At 35.4% G+C, this 16693-nt stretch overlaps 1 protein-coding gene across 1 annotated transcript in view; it reads left to right on the top strand.

Annotated features, from left to right (window-relative positions):
• LOC150097639 (uncharacterized) overlaps positions 1-16693 on the top strand; it is a 64609-nt gene that overhangs the window by 11994 nt on the left and 35922 nt on the right. The window contains exon 3 of the mRNA XM_090406963.1: positions 1565-1651. Within this exon, the coding sequence (XP_090263089.1) occupies positions 1565-1651 (87 nt within the window). The remainder of the gene's footprint in view (positions 1-1564; positions 1652-16693) is intronic.

Raw genomic sequence — 16693 nt, 5'->3', positions numbered from 1 at the left:
AAAGAAAATTTTAATCTCTTCTAATGTGCTTATTTTAAAGTGCACATTTAGTTCATTTGATTGCACTCACTTGTAATAAAAGTTTGAGGAAATAGGTCTCTTTTCTTTAGCAGTGAAAACCTCTTCTTTATCCTTCTCAATAAAACTCTGGATTTGTAAATTCTTAAATTCAAATGCTCCCACATTCCTTTTAAAAATCATGAGTAATATTCACGATAAACAAAGTTGCCAGATTTCTCAAAAAAGTCTTGAACCAGTCATCTTTACTTTTTTTCTGAATTTCAGAAATCACATAGTACAAGTTGTCACATCCAGATAATGGCAATAATTCAGAGGACCTTAACTTGAAATAAAGAGATTCTGGTTATATAGTAATCCATAAAGCCTTGATTAGGCCTTGCATGGATTCTTGTATATAGATTTGTTCCCCTTGTTTTCATGGTAATGAGAATATGCTGGAAATGGTCTAGAGAGGACTGACTAAGGTGGTAACTGGTCTTTTGGGATATGAAGACAGATTGAGGGAATGCAGTTTGCAAAGCCTTGTGAATGGGAGGAAGACAGAGAGGATATGATTGAGACATTCAAGTTGGTAAAGGTTACCAAGTTAATGCGGAAAAATTTTTTCATAGAATAGGGGAAGGAGGTAGAACAAGGGAACATCTCTGGAAGTTATATAAGGAGGGTGTGACAGGGTATAAGGAGCCTGGTGTTAATAATAATAATCACCTTCAGACTTTATTTTTCTTTCTATATGAAAGAAAATTAATAAAGATATATATTCTCCTGATATGTCTTTACTGTTCTAAGATATAGTGGTGGATAACTTATAAACATTTCTTCTCTAACAACTATAGTCGTTTCTCTAACAACTCTAACATAGCAATTAACAAACTTTTAAATGTTTTTCTTTCTCTGTGAAAGATTTCAATGTCAAGTCCAAAACATTTTCCTCTATTTCTTTACAAAAGCTGTATCATAGTTACCTTGTTCTTCTCAGTCATGCATGTTGCAGTACACATGATACTTCTGGTTTCAGTCATCTTCATTCATGAAACAAGAACCATTATGTACTAAAAATGGTAAAATCTCACATTTTGACTGAAATAAGTTTTTTTTATCTTGTATATTATGAATACATCAAAAACATTAAATTACAATTCTTATTTTGCATATATGAACTTCAATAAAGTGAATCTCTCACTTGATTGAAGGAAAAATTATTGAAAGGAAGAAACTATTATATGTAAACATGTTATAAACAATGCAGAAATACATTATATTATAGAATGTATATTAGAAAGCAATTAATTGCATTTTTCTCATGATATAGTTAGCAAAAGAAACTGGTAACTATAAAGAGAGGATTAAAGTTTACACACTTTTAATTAAATAAAATGCTAAAGGGTATTTTAACACATACAGATGATCTACAGATTATTACACTATGAGTTGTGAATGGTTTTGCAATAATGCTCACTCCTAGTAGAATTTAAAGAAATTTCCTTATAAATGAAATAATATTAATTACAGAAATATAATCAGACTTATTTTTCATTTATAGGGTTCTCGAAGAACATCTTGTGCTGAGCCAGAAATTGATTTGGAAGATCTGCAGAAAGAAGAGGAGGAACGTAAGCTGTTGGAAATGGTTAGTAATGAAATAAAAACAAGTTTTAATATCAACTTTTTTTATTTTAAAATTTCAAAATATCTAAATCAGCTTCCAGTGTGAATTGATCAGAATGCATATAACCTCTACTAAGAATTTCAGAGATATTGCCATGCACAAAATATCAATTTTTTTTTTATAAAATAACTTGCATGTTATCTGACATTTCTTTAATGACTTTACTGTTCATTGCTCACTCTTGGTTGAAGGCTAGGATGACGACTCTTGGTCGAAGGTATACAAGGTCAGTTGAGTAATAATAGGTCATTGGTACTATCAACATATAAAGCCTGAATGGCAAAGAAATGGAGCTAGCTGAAGAATTGGATAAATGCCAGATTGACATAATAGGGGCGACTGAAACATAAAACACAAAATCTGGTGAGTTTTTCTGAGCAATAAATACAAAATGTTATATTCAGACAATGACAGTCAGGGAAAAGAAGATATAGCGAAAGTATCGAACAAAATACGAGGCTAATCTTCTTGAATGGCAAGCAATATCAAGTAGAGTGATGTGGGCAAATATCAGAATGGAAAACTGGACAATGAGACTTATTCGTGCCTATGGTCCACAGAAGGCTCTACTAAAGTAGAAATGGAGGAATTTTATGAGGCTTCAGAGAAAGCAACTGACACAATGAAAAAGGAAAAGTTGGTCCTTGTTGGAGATCTAAATAGAGTAGGAAGTGATTGTCAGACATACAAAAATATTTTGGGAAAATTTGGAGAAAAGAGCAAAGCTAATAATAATGGCAAATACCTGTTGGATTTCTCCTCAGGACATGGACTGGTTATTGCTAACACCATGTTCCAACTTAAAAATGTGCACAAATTCACATGGAGAGAAGAGGCAAGGAATAAGAAAAGTCTCATTGACTCTGTTATTGTTGATAGTGATGTTTTCCCCTGGGTGCAGGACACCATGGTGTACACAGGATTTGAAATTGGAAGTGATCACCATTTAGTCTTGAGTAGGATAAAATTGAATTTCATATTAAAAAGAAGAACATGTAAAAAAGTTTGCAGATCAGAATGCATATAATCTGTACTAAGAATTACAATGGATGAAAAAATTTGAATTAGTGCATAGGAGATTCTTAAAAAAAATTGTTGACAGCAATGACAGATTGTATATTTTCTCATTCTGTTTGTTTTCTTCTATTCCTATGATCTCATCTCTTCACCTCCTGCTGGTTCTCCTGCTCTCTTTCACTCTGAGAAACAAAAGTATAGCAGGGACTGTGCATTTCATTGTAGCGACTTGCCAGCTCAGTTTCACTTTATTTGTCTGGCTTTTTTGTATAACATCAATAATTTTTTTTAACCTGCCTAATGTCTGAACATTTTACCTGCTCTACTTTTTCAATTCCCAAAACACATCTCTCCATTGCTCATTGGCATACTTGGAAGTTTTTTTTTTTTTTTTTTTTTCCCCAAAGATCAGCTTTGGGACCATATGCCAATGTGAACAATATAATAGAATCCAATAGCTTCCTTTTGAGAGACGGAGAAATCACCCTTCATCCAGTAATTATTCCATTCTTCAGTTCCTCTACACTTAGGTCTTGTCTGTTATTGAAGAATATGATTGCTCACAGATACGTATACTCTGGTACACTTGTCTGAAAGAATATTTCTGCTCTAGAAAGATAAATTTTTGAGCTATTAGTCATAATTTTTGTTTTTGTAAAATTCATATCAAGCCCCACCAACTTGCTTGTGTTGTCCAGTTTGTTTCTCATCTCCATTCCATTCAGTAGAATCTTCTAAGAAGGTGGCAGCGTCATTGGCAAATTGAAGATTGCTTAGTTTCTTAATGTGATGATATCCTTGTTTGTCCAGTCAAGTTTTCTGAACATACATTCAGGTGTAGCTATAAAAAGTAGGGTTATTGGGTCACCTTGTTTTTATCACTTTTATTAATTGGCAAGTACTCTTTCTTTCTTTCTGTGCAAACAGCTGCTTGGCTTTTGTTTAAATAGCTGGAATATAGTTTGATATATTTTAACATTTATACCTTGTTCCACTAGAGTAGATAAAAAGAGCAGCATGACTATGGAGTCGAGTTGATAAACGAAGCGACACGTAGAAGTTTGTTATATTCATTGTATTTTTTGGTAATTTGATTTATTACATGCAAGTGAACTGTTGTAGAAAAGTTTTTCATAAATCCTGCTTGTTCATATGGATGGTTTACTTCTAGTAGTCCTTTGAATAACTGATAAATGACTTATGGGAAGTGAGACTGATTGATCTGTAGGTGTTTATATCTGATCAACTTTATATAAGAATTTTTTTTTGTATAAGAGGATTATCTTTGATTTTATCTTGTTCTGCTAATAATAACATTTTTGTAGAATTTCAACAATAAGCAACAAAAATAAGATAAATGTTTGATCTTTATCTCATTTGTGCCAGGAATTTTTCCGTTTTTTTAAGACTTATGGCTTTCTCAATTTCTGAGCTGTTGATCTCTGGGGACAGTTTCTGCTATATTATCCAGTATTAGGCCTGTGATGGTACAAGGAAGTTGGTTAGAGTTAAAATGCAATTTCTCACAGAAATTGTTGAATTAAGTGAGATGTGGTTGGATGAGGACAACATTCTGATAGGAGTAGAGACAAAAGGGTATGATATTCTTTGTGAAGATAGAAAAGGAGTTATGCTCCTGCAAGGCGAAAATAAATATTAGATTCAGAGTATACATTTGGTGGGAATTTAGTGGAAAGTTGGAGGAAATAAGAGGTCTAGGGTGATGATGATACTTAGTTGAATGTTGCTATAGGCCTTGTAATGTGAAGGGCAGTATATAAAAGCAAACAGGAAGGGGGTGATCATTATTGGTGATTTTAATTATGGTAATATAGATTTGGATGGCAAAATAGCATCTGGAAATGAAGAAAATTAATTTCTTGTGTTTTTGAGGGACAACTACCTTAGGTAATATGTAACAGAGGGCATGCAAGGCTCAAGTATATTAGATTTGATCATCTCATCAGAAGATGTCATTGTAAATGAGGTGTCAAATCTACCTCCATTCGATGAGAGTGATCATGAAATAATTACCTGGGTGATTGCCAACAGTATGAGGACTCCTGTGAGGAAAGGATATATGTGAAACTACAATGCTGAGGAAATAGCTTGCAGTGGTATCATGGAATGAGGAGTTGTGTGGGAAGGAGATCAGTGCTACTTGGATGCTCTTAAAGAACTATGTAGCAGTAGTAATGCTTAAATGTATTCAAACATCAAAGATTAAATAAGATAGGTTTAAAATGGATGCATGAAGAAATTAAGCATGCAATCTAGAGGAGGAAGACATTATGGAGATTTCATAAGATGAGTGGCAATAATCAGTTGTGTAAGGAGTACAAATAGCTGGCAAGGAAAGTGACTAGGTTGCTAAAGGATATTAGAGGTGCAGTATTAGCAGCAGTTAGCTAATGAAGCAAAAAACAATCCTAGAGAGTTGTTTTGATATGTAGCCAGCAGAAGAAAGAATAATTATGGAAGGATGATGTGAGTTGTTGGAAGTTTTTCCACTTGGTTATACTACAAATTAAAGATACCAGAAAATTATATACTTGGTTTAATCCTTTATCCAAGTGTAAGCATACAAAGTTTGCACCTGAAGTATTTAAGGCAAGTGATGTGAAGTCATTAGTTTCTATATATGAGTTGCCCCAGTCCTGAAAATACTTCAGGAGCAAACTTTGTTTGCTTACACTTGAATAAAGGATTAAAATAAGTATATAATTTCTTGGTATCTTTAATTTAATGATATTACTTGGTGAAAGGGTAAAAGGATAACCACTGCAGAGGATATAGTTGAGATGTTAAATAATCAGTTCATAAAGGTATATCATCCTCATGAATGTGATGTCATGAAGAGTTTGAGTTCAGTTGAAAAGGAAGAGGAGAAACTGACTGTGAGTGAGCAGGAGGTATATGGAGAATCGAGTGAACTTGATGTTAATCAGGTTGGGGGACTTGATTTATTACTGTGTGTTTTGAGGATATGTTACAGGGAGCTGACAAGATTGACATACTTGCTTAATATCAGTCTTAGCCAAATTCCAAAGGAGTAGAAGGTAGGCAAAGTTGTACCACTTCATGAGGGATGTGAAAAGACTCAAACTTTAAAGTGTTGGAGAGGTTAGTGAGAACAAATATCTAGAATTGGGTATTATAGGGCAGATGAGTCTTTACAAGAGGAATTGAATGGACATGGGAGTGGAGTTACCAGTTCGATGTTGCAAAGCATAAGATTTTAAAATTTGGAAAATAAATATTAGAAACCAAGTGTGCATTTGGTGGGAATATAGTGGAAAAGGTGGAGAAAATAAGAGATCTAGGTTGATAATGGATAGGAACCTAAAATTAGAGGACATTGCTAAACTTCTGAGAACAGCACAAAGAATTCTGGCAGTGATACAGACGACACTGAATTATAAGGAGACTGTGGTTCCATTGTATAAGACCTTGATTTGGACCATGTATGCAGATTTAATCACCTAGTTTTCAAAATGATGACGAGATATTGAAAAGGGTCCAGAGTCAATTGACTAAGTTAGTTTCTTGTCTTTGGAATGCTGTGCATGAAGAAAAGTTAAGAAAATTCAGTTTACAAAGTCTGGTGGAATAAGTGGAGGAGGGGGAGAGATATGATTGATACATATAAGTTTGTAAGTCATTTTTATCAGATTAACATTGAAGAAATTTTTCATAGAATGGCAGAGGATGGGGTGGGGAAGAAGAGAGCACAAGAGGTCATTCCTGTAAGTGCTATAAGAAGGATGTAATCAAGGATGATCATGCTCTCCTTATACAGTGAGATGTTTACAAGTAGGTATTTTGCATGGAGAGTGAAGATAACTCATTCAGAGAACACACACACAATTAACAAACACCATACGCTGGTCTCATTGCTTTAGTTGTTTAGGTCTTAATTCCAACAAAGCCACTTAGCCTTTATATTCTGAAATACACCACCTGATCAAAAATATCTGGAAGCTTGTTCATCCCTACTCTATTTCTAATATGAAAGGCATTGATATGGAGTTGAGCTACCATTTGCTGCTATAACAGTCTTCTGGGAAGGCTTTCCACTAGATTTTACTACATTGATGCAGCAATTTCATTCTTCCAGAAAAGCATTAGCGAGGTTAGTTACTGATGTTTGGTGATTCAGCATGTCTCACAATCAGTGTTCTAATTTATCGCACTGTTATTCGATGGAGTTGAGATCAGGGCTCTGTGCAGGCCAGTCAATTTCTTCAACACTAATCTCGTCAAACTATTCCTTCACAGACCTTGATTCTTGTAGATAAGCTTATACGTTAGTTACACATGACTTTAAATTTTTCAGGAAATGACCATGTATACTAAAATATTAATTAAAAATAACCTTTATCAATACCTTCCAATATTTCCACAATGTTACATTGCCATCTTCTGGGAACACATATCATAGTTTTATGTTGTGTGTTCCCAGAAGCCATTTGCTCATTGTTAGTGCCTGCATGCACTAACAATGAGTAAATGAGGCTGAAGAAGGCAAGTGGCATTGGTCCTAGAGTCCTAAAGGTACTAGCAGGCTAAATTGGATTGTTTTGGCTGTTGGGCTGATGTTCTTAGGATGCAAGTTTCCCAAACTTGGGACAGTCTCGTGCACCCAAATTTGTTGAGATTTGGGAAATTTTTTAGAGCTGAGGCTGATTCCAGGAACAATCTTTCATATTTATATTTGCTACTGTGTAGTAAAGTGGCTTTCTTCCAACGTATTCTGCACTAGATACCCACCACAGAATATACTGGCTTTCTTCCAACATATTCTGTGGTGGGTATCTAGTGTATGGTCCGCAAGTCCAGTGGCTGTTAATTACTGTGAAAGGTTAATTACTGTGTTGAGCGATATTTGAGATTCGGAGGCCAAAAATCTAAAAAAGAACTCTGCCTCCGAACCTCATATACCTCTCAACATGGTAATTAACCTTTCTTCCATTACCTTGAAGGCTGAAGCACTCAGCGCACTCGCACGTGGCCACAACTTTGCTGTAGCACTGAAAAAAGTACTGTCTGGAGAAATAATGATACAGGTAGAACATGGTATCCACAACCTTCCTATCCATATTGCTAACAATATCAGACTGGATGTAGCTGGAGTCCTTACAAAGCTTAACCATCAAAAACCAACCTATCTAAAGAAGAACTAAATGCTCTACAAGAAATGAAGAACAACAGCAAAAAGTAATCACCAAAGCAGATAAGGGAAATGCCACTGTGGTTCTCAACCAAACAGACTACACAGGTAAGCTTTCAACTTTACTGTTAGATCATTCTACCTGCCTCCCCATTGAATATGATCCCACCAGCTCCCAAATCAGAACACTCCAAAGGCTCCTTAAGAAGGTGACTTCTTGGCCTGAGGAAGTGACTAGCAGACTAAAACCCTTCAACTCTAGACCCCCCCCCCCCCTGAATATATGGACTACCAAAAATCCATAAGAAGAATCCATTACATCCCATTGTGGATGGCATTGATTCCCCCACATACAAATTAGCCAGACATTTAGCCAAAGTGCTCGCACATTAAAAACTCAACCCACTTTAAAGCCAGTATATAGAGAACCTCTCACTCCAACACATTGACATAATGGTCAGTTTTGATGTCTCCTCCTTATTCACAAATGTCCCACTCAAAGATACCTTAGATCTCATCCAAGCTAAATTTCCTCCCAATATCTCAGCTCTATTTCAGTTCACCATTAACTCAGGCTATTTCGTTTGGGAAGAAAAATTCTACAAACAGATAGAGGGTACAGTCATGGGTTCCCCCCCCTTGGCAAACTTCTTTATGGGGACATTTGAAGAAAAAGCCTTAAACTCAGCCCCACAGAAACCTACTGTCTGGCTATGCTACATGGATGACGTGTTTGCTATTTGGCCACATGGTTTAGACACGCTCCACAACTTCCTAACACACTTAAACAATCAACACCCCAGAATCCCGTTCGCCTTAGAAAAAGAAAACAACAACAACAGCCTCTTTTCTAGACACTCTGAATACATGCCAGCCTGATGGGTCCTTGGCTTTCTCTGTTTATAGAAAACCGACCTATACAGGTAGATACATTAACCAGCAATCATCCTCCCCACACACACACAACAATATGGGTTTATAAAAACCCTATATAACAAGGCTAAATTAATCTGTTCAGACAACAATGCCCTAACTACTGATCTAAACCATATCCTTAACACCTTAGCCAATAGTTACAACCCCAAACAGAAAATATTTAAAACCAGTTAACCACAACCCCCATCCCTCCTTTCTTAGCAGAGATTACACTAAATCTATCACCATTCCATATATCCAGGGCACGTCTGAAAAGCTCACAAAAATCCTAAAAAAATATGACCTGATTACCTGTTACAAACCACATAAGAAATTGGCATCCCTTATCCACTCCACCAAAGACCAGCCACTTTCCCTAGATCTACCTGGAGTATACCAAGTCCCTTGCAGCTGTAAACTGTCTTACTATGGCCAAACAGGCAGGACAGCTAATATCAGGATATCCGAACACAAAGACTATATCCAGTTTCACCAATACAGCTACTCAGGACTTGCAGACCATGCACTAGATATCCACCACAGAATACGCTGGAAGAAAGATACTTGACTACACCGTAGCAATTATAAATATGAAAGATTATTCCTGGAATCAGCCTCAGCTCTAAAAAATTTTCCAAATCTCAACAAATTTGGGTGCATAAAACTGCCCCAAATTTGGGAAACTTACATCCTTAGAGCATCAGCCCAACAGCCAAGACGACCCAATTTAGCCTGCTATGGGGGGCACCTTTAGGACTCTAGGACCAATAGTTTTATGTTCCCAGAAGATGGCAATATAACATTGTCGAAATATTGGAAGGTATTGATTCAAGTTTTTTAATTAATATTTTAGTATAGTTTTCCATTTTCTGAAAAATTTAAATTCACAGACCTTGCTTTGTGGACAGGGGCATTGTTGATATAGGAAGGGGCCTTCACTGAGCTGTTGCCATTATAGGTGGTAGTGTTAAGATTCCCTATTACTGGAATTGGAGGGCCTAGTCTGAGCTACAGAAAACAGCCCCAGATTATGATGCCTTCTCCACCAATCTTCACAGTCGATGTGAAACATGCAAGTAGGTAGCATTCTCCCAGCATTTGTGAAACCTAGACTAGTCCATGATTTCCAGATGATGAAACATGATTCATCACTCCAAAGAATGTGTTTCCACTGCTCCTGAGTCCAATGGTAGCAAGCTTTACACCACTCTGCCCGACATTCAGCATTGCCTTTGCTGATGTTAGGCTCATGGTGTGTGGCTGTATGGCCAAAAACCCATGTTTACATTAATTTTACTTACAGTTGATCTGGGCAGACACAGAGTAAAAATTTCCTAAACTGAGTTGTTCAAAGGGTGGCATCTTATGAGAATGCCACGTCGAAAGTCACGAAACTCTTCAGTATGCCCCATTTTACTGTTATTTTTTGTCTATGAAGACTGCAAGATGATATCCTTCTTTTATTTTATACCTATATGAGCCATGGTTGTGATGTAAAGAGCTATATCTACAACTATGAAGGCATGTCCAGATATTTTTGATCAGATAGTATGTATTATTTCTCTGCAACTTTTAATCATCAAAATGTGTGAGAAACATTTTCTAGCCTTTTCAGATAAAGCTAAGTTAGCCAGTTTCAGAGAGAGAAGAGATTTTTCTTCCAAAACTTGATTTTTTTTATTCCACCAAACAAATTAATTCACTATTGAATCTATGCACTTTATTATATCTGATTTAATTATAAGCATACATTGTTTATAATTGCAATAGGATTACATTAATTTGGGTATGTACTGTTCTTTACTTTCCAGTGCCTCATATCTCTTCACATTAAAATCCTCCATATGATTACTCACTAATTAGTTTGTCTATGCATTTAACATTTAAAATCCTCTACTCACCACTAGTGCTTCGTTATTTTATTATTAGTCGAAACCCACTTATTGGAGGCCTGAAGTGGCTTGAAAAAGTTCCATGTTTGGTCTCTAGAGAAGGTTTTCTAGACTATATAAAAATAAATGAAAAAAATGCTATATATATATATATATATATATATATATATATACATACACACATATACAGGGTGTTCGGGATAAATTTGACATATTTATAATTAATTATATTTTTCCGTAAGTTACATGTATTAACACACACTTCTCTTCATTTAAAAGTTTGGACCCTTCTTCATTCATATACAAGATGTCAGAAAGGATGGATAGCTGGAACCCACCTGAATCATGGAAGAGAATAACTTGTATCATGATGATTCGTGCCCGCCATCAAAATAAGGATATTACGACTGCTGCCCAATGCTCCCTGAATACAGTAAAAACAATCAGGCATGAACTAGAGACTTGCAATGGTGACTACGAGGATGTAGCAAGAAGAAAGATCCCTAGCAGACGATCTGATTGCGTTCGTACAGCAGAATTCCTCGCAAATCTGCAGGAACAGGTGTTGAAGAACCCTGGCATTGGAATTCGGGCTTTGTTCGTGGAGTTGCTAACTGTAGTCAAGCCCTGGATAACAAGGGTAGCCAATGGTAGGCCGTATGTATGGCAGCAGGATTCGGCCCCTTGCCACACCTCTGGGAAAAGTCAAAAATGGTTGTCTGAAAATTTCTACGACTTCACCAGTCCAAATGTTTGGCCTCCAAACTCCCCAGACCTTAACCCCATGGATTATTTTGTATGAGGCGCAGTTGAAAAAGACACCAATCGCACTTCCAGTAATACAAAAGCCCAGTTAATGGATAAAATTAAAACAGTTTTTGCGGCCCTTCCCAGGGAGACTGTAGCATCAGCTTGTTCGAGGTTCCGAAGCAGAATTGAAGCTGTGATCGATGCTAATGGTGGTTATTTTGAGTAAATCTTGTTGATAGTATTGTAATTAACTCTGCCTGTAATGTTTTTTTGTCAATTCATTAAATTTAATAGATACAAAGAAGATTTTCTTTTTCCTTACGAAACTGTCAAATTTATCCCGAACACCCTGTATATATATATAAAGTTTTTAACTTGGGTATATTATGTATTCAAGATACCAAGTAATTTTATATAAACTTGGTTTTTAATCCTATTTCCCAAGTGAGCAAACAGACAAGTCAGTCAAGTCTAGGCAACTCATGGTAGTGCAACTCGTAAAGGTGGATTAAGCTCTGATCACTTTCCTTAGTATTTTTCCCTTAATGTAAAGCACATCCCCTTGCAGAGATGTATGATGGTATGCATTAAAGGCAATGGTCACCCCATACCGGTTTCGACCTTTATTGAGGTCTCGGCAGTGAGAGCCAGACCTGCCAATGCTATGGTTGAAGTAATGCAGAGCTTAAGAATTTTACCTAAACAAGTTGCCACAAGGTGCTTTGACCTTATTAAATAAAATCTCAGGATGAGATATAGATGTCTGTTTGCTCACTTGGGAAATAGGATTAAAAACCAAGTTTATATAAAATTACTTGGTATCTTGAATACATAATATACCCAAGTTAAAAAAACTTTCTACATCTATATCTCATCCTGAGACTTTATTTAATAAGGTCAAAGCACCTTATGTCAACTTGTTTAGGTAAAATTCTCATGCTCTGCATTACTTCAACCTTAGCATTGTCAGGTCTGGCTCCCACTGACGAGACCTCAATAAAAGTCGAAACCGGTATGGGTAGTGACCATTGCCTTTAATGTATAGCATCATACATCTCCGCAAGGGGATGTGCTTTACATTAAGGGAAAAATACTAAGGAAGGTGATCAGATCTTAATCCACCTTTACCACGAGTTGCCTAGAGTGGCACTACCATGGGTTGCCTAGACTTGCACTACGGCAAGTCTAGTGCAAACTTGATTTACTTGTCTGTTTGCTCACTTGAGAATTAAAAACCAAGTTTATATAAAATTACTTGGTATCTTGAATACATATTTATATATATATATATATATAGATGTGGCGATTAGTTTTTACTCGGTTGTTATACATTTCAAAAAATAGATTTAATGACTCCAAGACCGAGATAACATATAAAGATTTTAATGATAAATACTACTAGTTTCGGCATATAGCAGCCTTCTTCAGGTATTTATAAAGGAAAGGAATACTAATAAACATTGAATTATTTAAATAAACAAACTGGAAATTACAGGTACAAATTGCCTCACATAATCGATACATAAAAACGTTGTATTTTTCAAGTTGTTCCAACTGGCGTGCCATTGTTTGTTGCAATTGTGCGTGCAAGTTCACGTGAACGCCAATATTGAATAACTGCAGCATGGCTATCTGGGATGTTATAACTTAAATTATTATTTAAGTGGACCGGGTTCAGTAGGATTTCCCGTGATTCTACGATTTTTCTTTCAAACTCATCTTCACAGCGAAAAATATTTTCTGATCTATTCCAGCATACAGAGTGGCTTTGTTGGTCATCATTAGGATTATTTGAAAAAAGAACATGACTGGATAAAGCAGTTGCATGAGATCTTTTGTATGAGATGTCTCTCTTATGCTCTTCTATGCGTTGTTCAATAGATTTGTTAGTTTGACCAAAGTATGGGATATTGCAATCACACCACAATTTATATACTCCAGGGTACTTAAGGTTGTGATGAGTAGGTTTTGGATGGCTGATTAGAGAGCGGATTTTTGGAAGTGTGGTGAAGAAAGTCCTGATATTATATTTTTTAAGGACTTTAGCTATTTTCTTAGAGACTGTGCTAATGTATGGAATAGAGATGCTACCTTTAAAATTAATAGTCTCTGTTGTGCACTGCTTAGGAGGGTTCAGAAGAAGTTTCTTAATTGTTTTTTCAGAGTATCCATTTTGTTTAAAAATAAGAGTGAGGTGATTCATTTCTTTTTGTAGTTCATCTTGTTCATTTGAGAGAGAACGTGCTCTGTGTCCTAAGGTAGATATAATTCCAAGTTTTTGTGGTGGAAAATGATGAGAAAGATTATGCAGATATCTATTGGTATGCGTAGGTTTTCTGTACATAGAGATTTTTAATCTTTCAGAGTATCGTGTAAGCATAACATCCAAAAAAGGTAAAGAGTTATTATTTTCTATATCAGCAGTAAATTTTATATTAGGATGTTGGATGTTTAGATGACGAAGAAAATCTGTGAGAGCTGTGTGCCCGTGATTCCAAATAATGAATATATCATCAACATATCTTTTCCAAACTTTTGGTTTAAATGAGAAGGAAGATATGGCTTTCTTTTCAAAGTCTTCAAGGAAGATGTTAGCTAGCACAGGGGACAAAGGGTTGCCCATTGCCAGGCCTTGTTTTTGTTGGTAAATGGAGTCCTTATATCTGAAGTAACCAGAATGAATGCAATGTTTTAATAAAGTGAACATTTTTTTGGATAATTTATCCTGTAGTAATGTAAGTACCTCGTCCGTAGGAACGTTAGTAAATAAAGATATAATGTCCAAACTAGCTAGAATATCATTATCATCGATGGGAATATCTTTAATATGAGAAACAAAATCTGTGGTGTTTTTGATGAAAGATGAAGATTTATTGGAGAAACACTTGAGGTACTTTGCTAAATATTTTGAAAGTTTATATGTAGGTGAATCAATTCCTTCCACAATTGGTGATATATTCATTATTTGGAATCACGGGCACACAGCTCTCACAGATTTTCTTCGTCATCTAAACATCCAACATCCTAATATAAAATTTACTGCTGATATAGAAAATAATAACTCTTTACCTTTTTTGGATGTTATGCTTACACGATACTCTGAAAGATTAAAAATCTCTATGTACAGAAAACCTACGCATACCAATAGATATCTGCATAATCTTTCTCATCATTTTCCACCACAAAAACTTGGAATTATATCTACCTTAGGACACAGAGCACGTTCTCTCTTAAATGAACAAGATGAACTACAAAAAGAAATGAATCACCTCACTCTTATTTTTAAACAAAATGGATACTCTGAAAAAACAATTAAGAAACTTCTTCTGAACCCTCCTAAGCAGTGCACAACAGAGACTATTAATTTTAAAGGTAGCATCTCTATTCCATACATTAGCACAGTCTCTAAGAAAATAGCTAAAGTCCTTAAAAAATATAATATCAGGACTTTCTTCACCACACTTCCAAAAATCCGCTCTCTAATCAGCCATCCAAAACCTACTCATCACAACCTTAAGTACCCTGGAGTATATAAATTGTGGTGTGATTGCAATATCCCATACTTTGGTCAAACTAACAAATCTATTGAACAACGCATAGAAGAGCATAAGAGAGACATCTCATACAAAAGATCTCATGCAACTGCTTTATCCAGTCATGTTCTTTTTTCAAATAATCCTAATGATGACCAACAAAGCCACTCTGTATGCTGGAATAGATCAGAAAATATTTTTCGCTGTGAAGATGAGTTTGAAAGAAAAATCGTAGAATCACGGGAAATCCTACTGAACCCGGTCCACTTAAATAATAATTTAAGTTATAACATCCCAGATAGCCATGCTGCAGTTATTCAATATTGGCGTTCACGTGAACTTGCACGCACAATTGCAACAAACAATGGCACGCCAGTTGGAACAACTTGAAAAATACAACGTTTTTATGTATCGATTATGTGAGGCAATTTGTACCTGTAATTTCCAGTTTGTTTATTTAAATAATTCAATGTTTATTAGTATTCCTTTCCTTTATAAATACCTGAAGAAGGCTGCTATATGCCGAAACTAGTAGTATTTATCATTAAAATCTTTATATGTTATCTCGGTCTTGGAGTCATTAAATCTATTTTTTGAAATGTATAACAACCGAGTAAAAACTAATCGCCACATCTATAGCCTAAATGACGAGGCGTCTCTAATGAAAATACAAAGGAATTTTAAAAGAACATTGAAGAAAATAGGACTGAAAATAAACAGGTTAGTTTTCCTCAAACGTTGTAAGTTCCATGCAGTTTTTCCCAATTTCATCTCTTTTAAAGAAAAGATAACAACGGAACGCGCTAAAAGAATCTATCGTAATGCTAAAATGGATCTCCTCAGCGAAAGAATTACAGACACAAAACGTAGTTTAGCTTTTTTGTTCAGCACTAAAAGATGTTTAACTCAAAAACTTGAAGAAATTATGGATAATGTTAACTTACATGATTTTATCATTAACAGTGAAGCACAAGCCACACGAATACAAAACAAGAATAAATACACCCTTATCAAGAAATTTGATAATCTAATAAGGATACAAAACAGATCTGGTCATAGTGATGCCCGTATTAATCCTGAAAAGGTTGTAGTGAACAAATCTTCTCATATGTTAACGGATGCAGAAACGAATATTCTTAGCAAAGGTCTCAATTTTATTCCCTCACCAAAATTTATCCCTAAAGAATCTCTTCTTACAAAAATAGAAAAAGCATGTTCACTCATTCCTAATCATTTGGCGAAACTTCTTCGTATTGAATCGATTTTCATTATAAATAATGCCAAACCTCCAACAGATAATATTTCAGTGGCTGAAAGAAAAGCCCTAAAAAATCTAAAACAGAACAGTAACATTATTATTTTACCTGCAGATAAAGGCAACTCTACGGTCATCCTCAACTCTGAAGATTACCACAACAAAATGCTTCAATTACTTGAAGATAGTTCAATATATTCAATTCTTCAGGAAGATCCTACAAGAGAATTACAAAACCGTACAAACAACTTGTTAAAGACTGCGAGTGAACTTCCTCATAATATTCGGCTCTCATTACGCTCTCTACATCCTCTTATCCCACGCATCTATGGAGTTCCAAAAATTCATAAAGAAAACATCCCTCTTCGCCCAATTGTGGAAGGAATTGATTCACCTACATATAAACTTTCAAAATATTTAGCAAAGTACCTCAAGTGTTTCTCCAATAAATCTTCATCTTTCATCAAAAAC

Source organism: Typopeltis vanoorti, chromosome 17, assembly GCF_054136105.1.
Source record: "Typopeltis vanoorti isolate ZY-2024b chromosome 17, IOZ_Tvanoo_1.0, whole genome shotgun sequence".
Classification (NCBI taxonomy): Eukaryota; Metazoa; Arthropoda; class Arachnida; order Uropygi; family Thelyphonidae; genus Typopeltis; species Typopeltis vanoorti.
The sequence above is the reverse complement of the archived record's forward strand: the minus strand, read 5'-3'. Positions and strand labels throughout refer to the sequence as shown.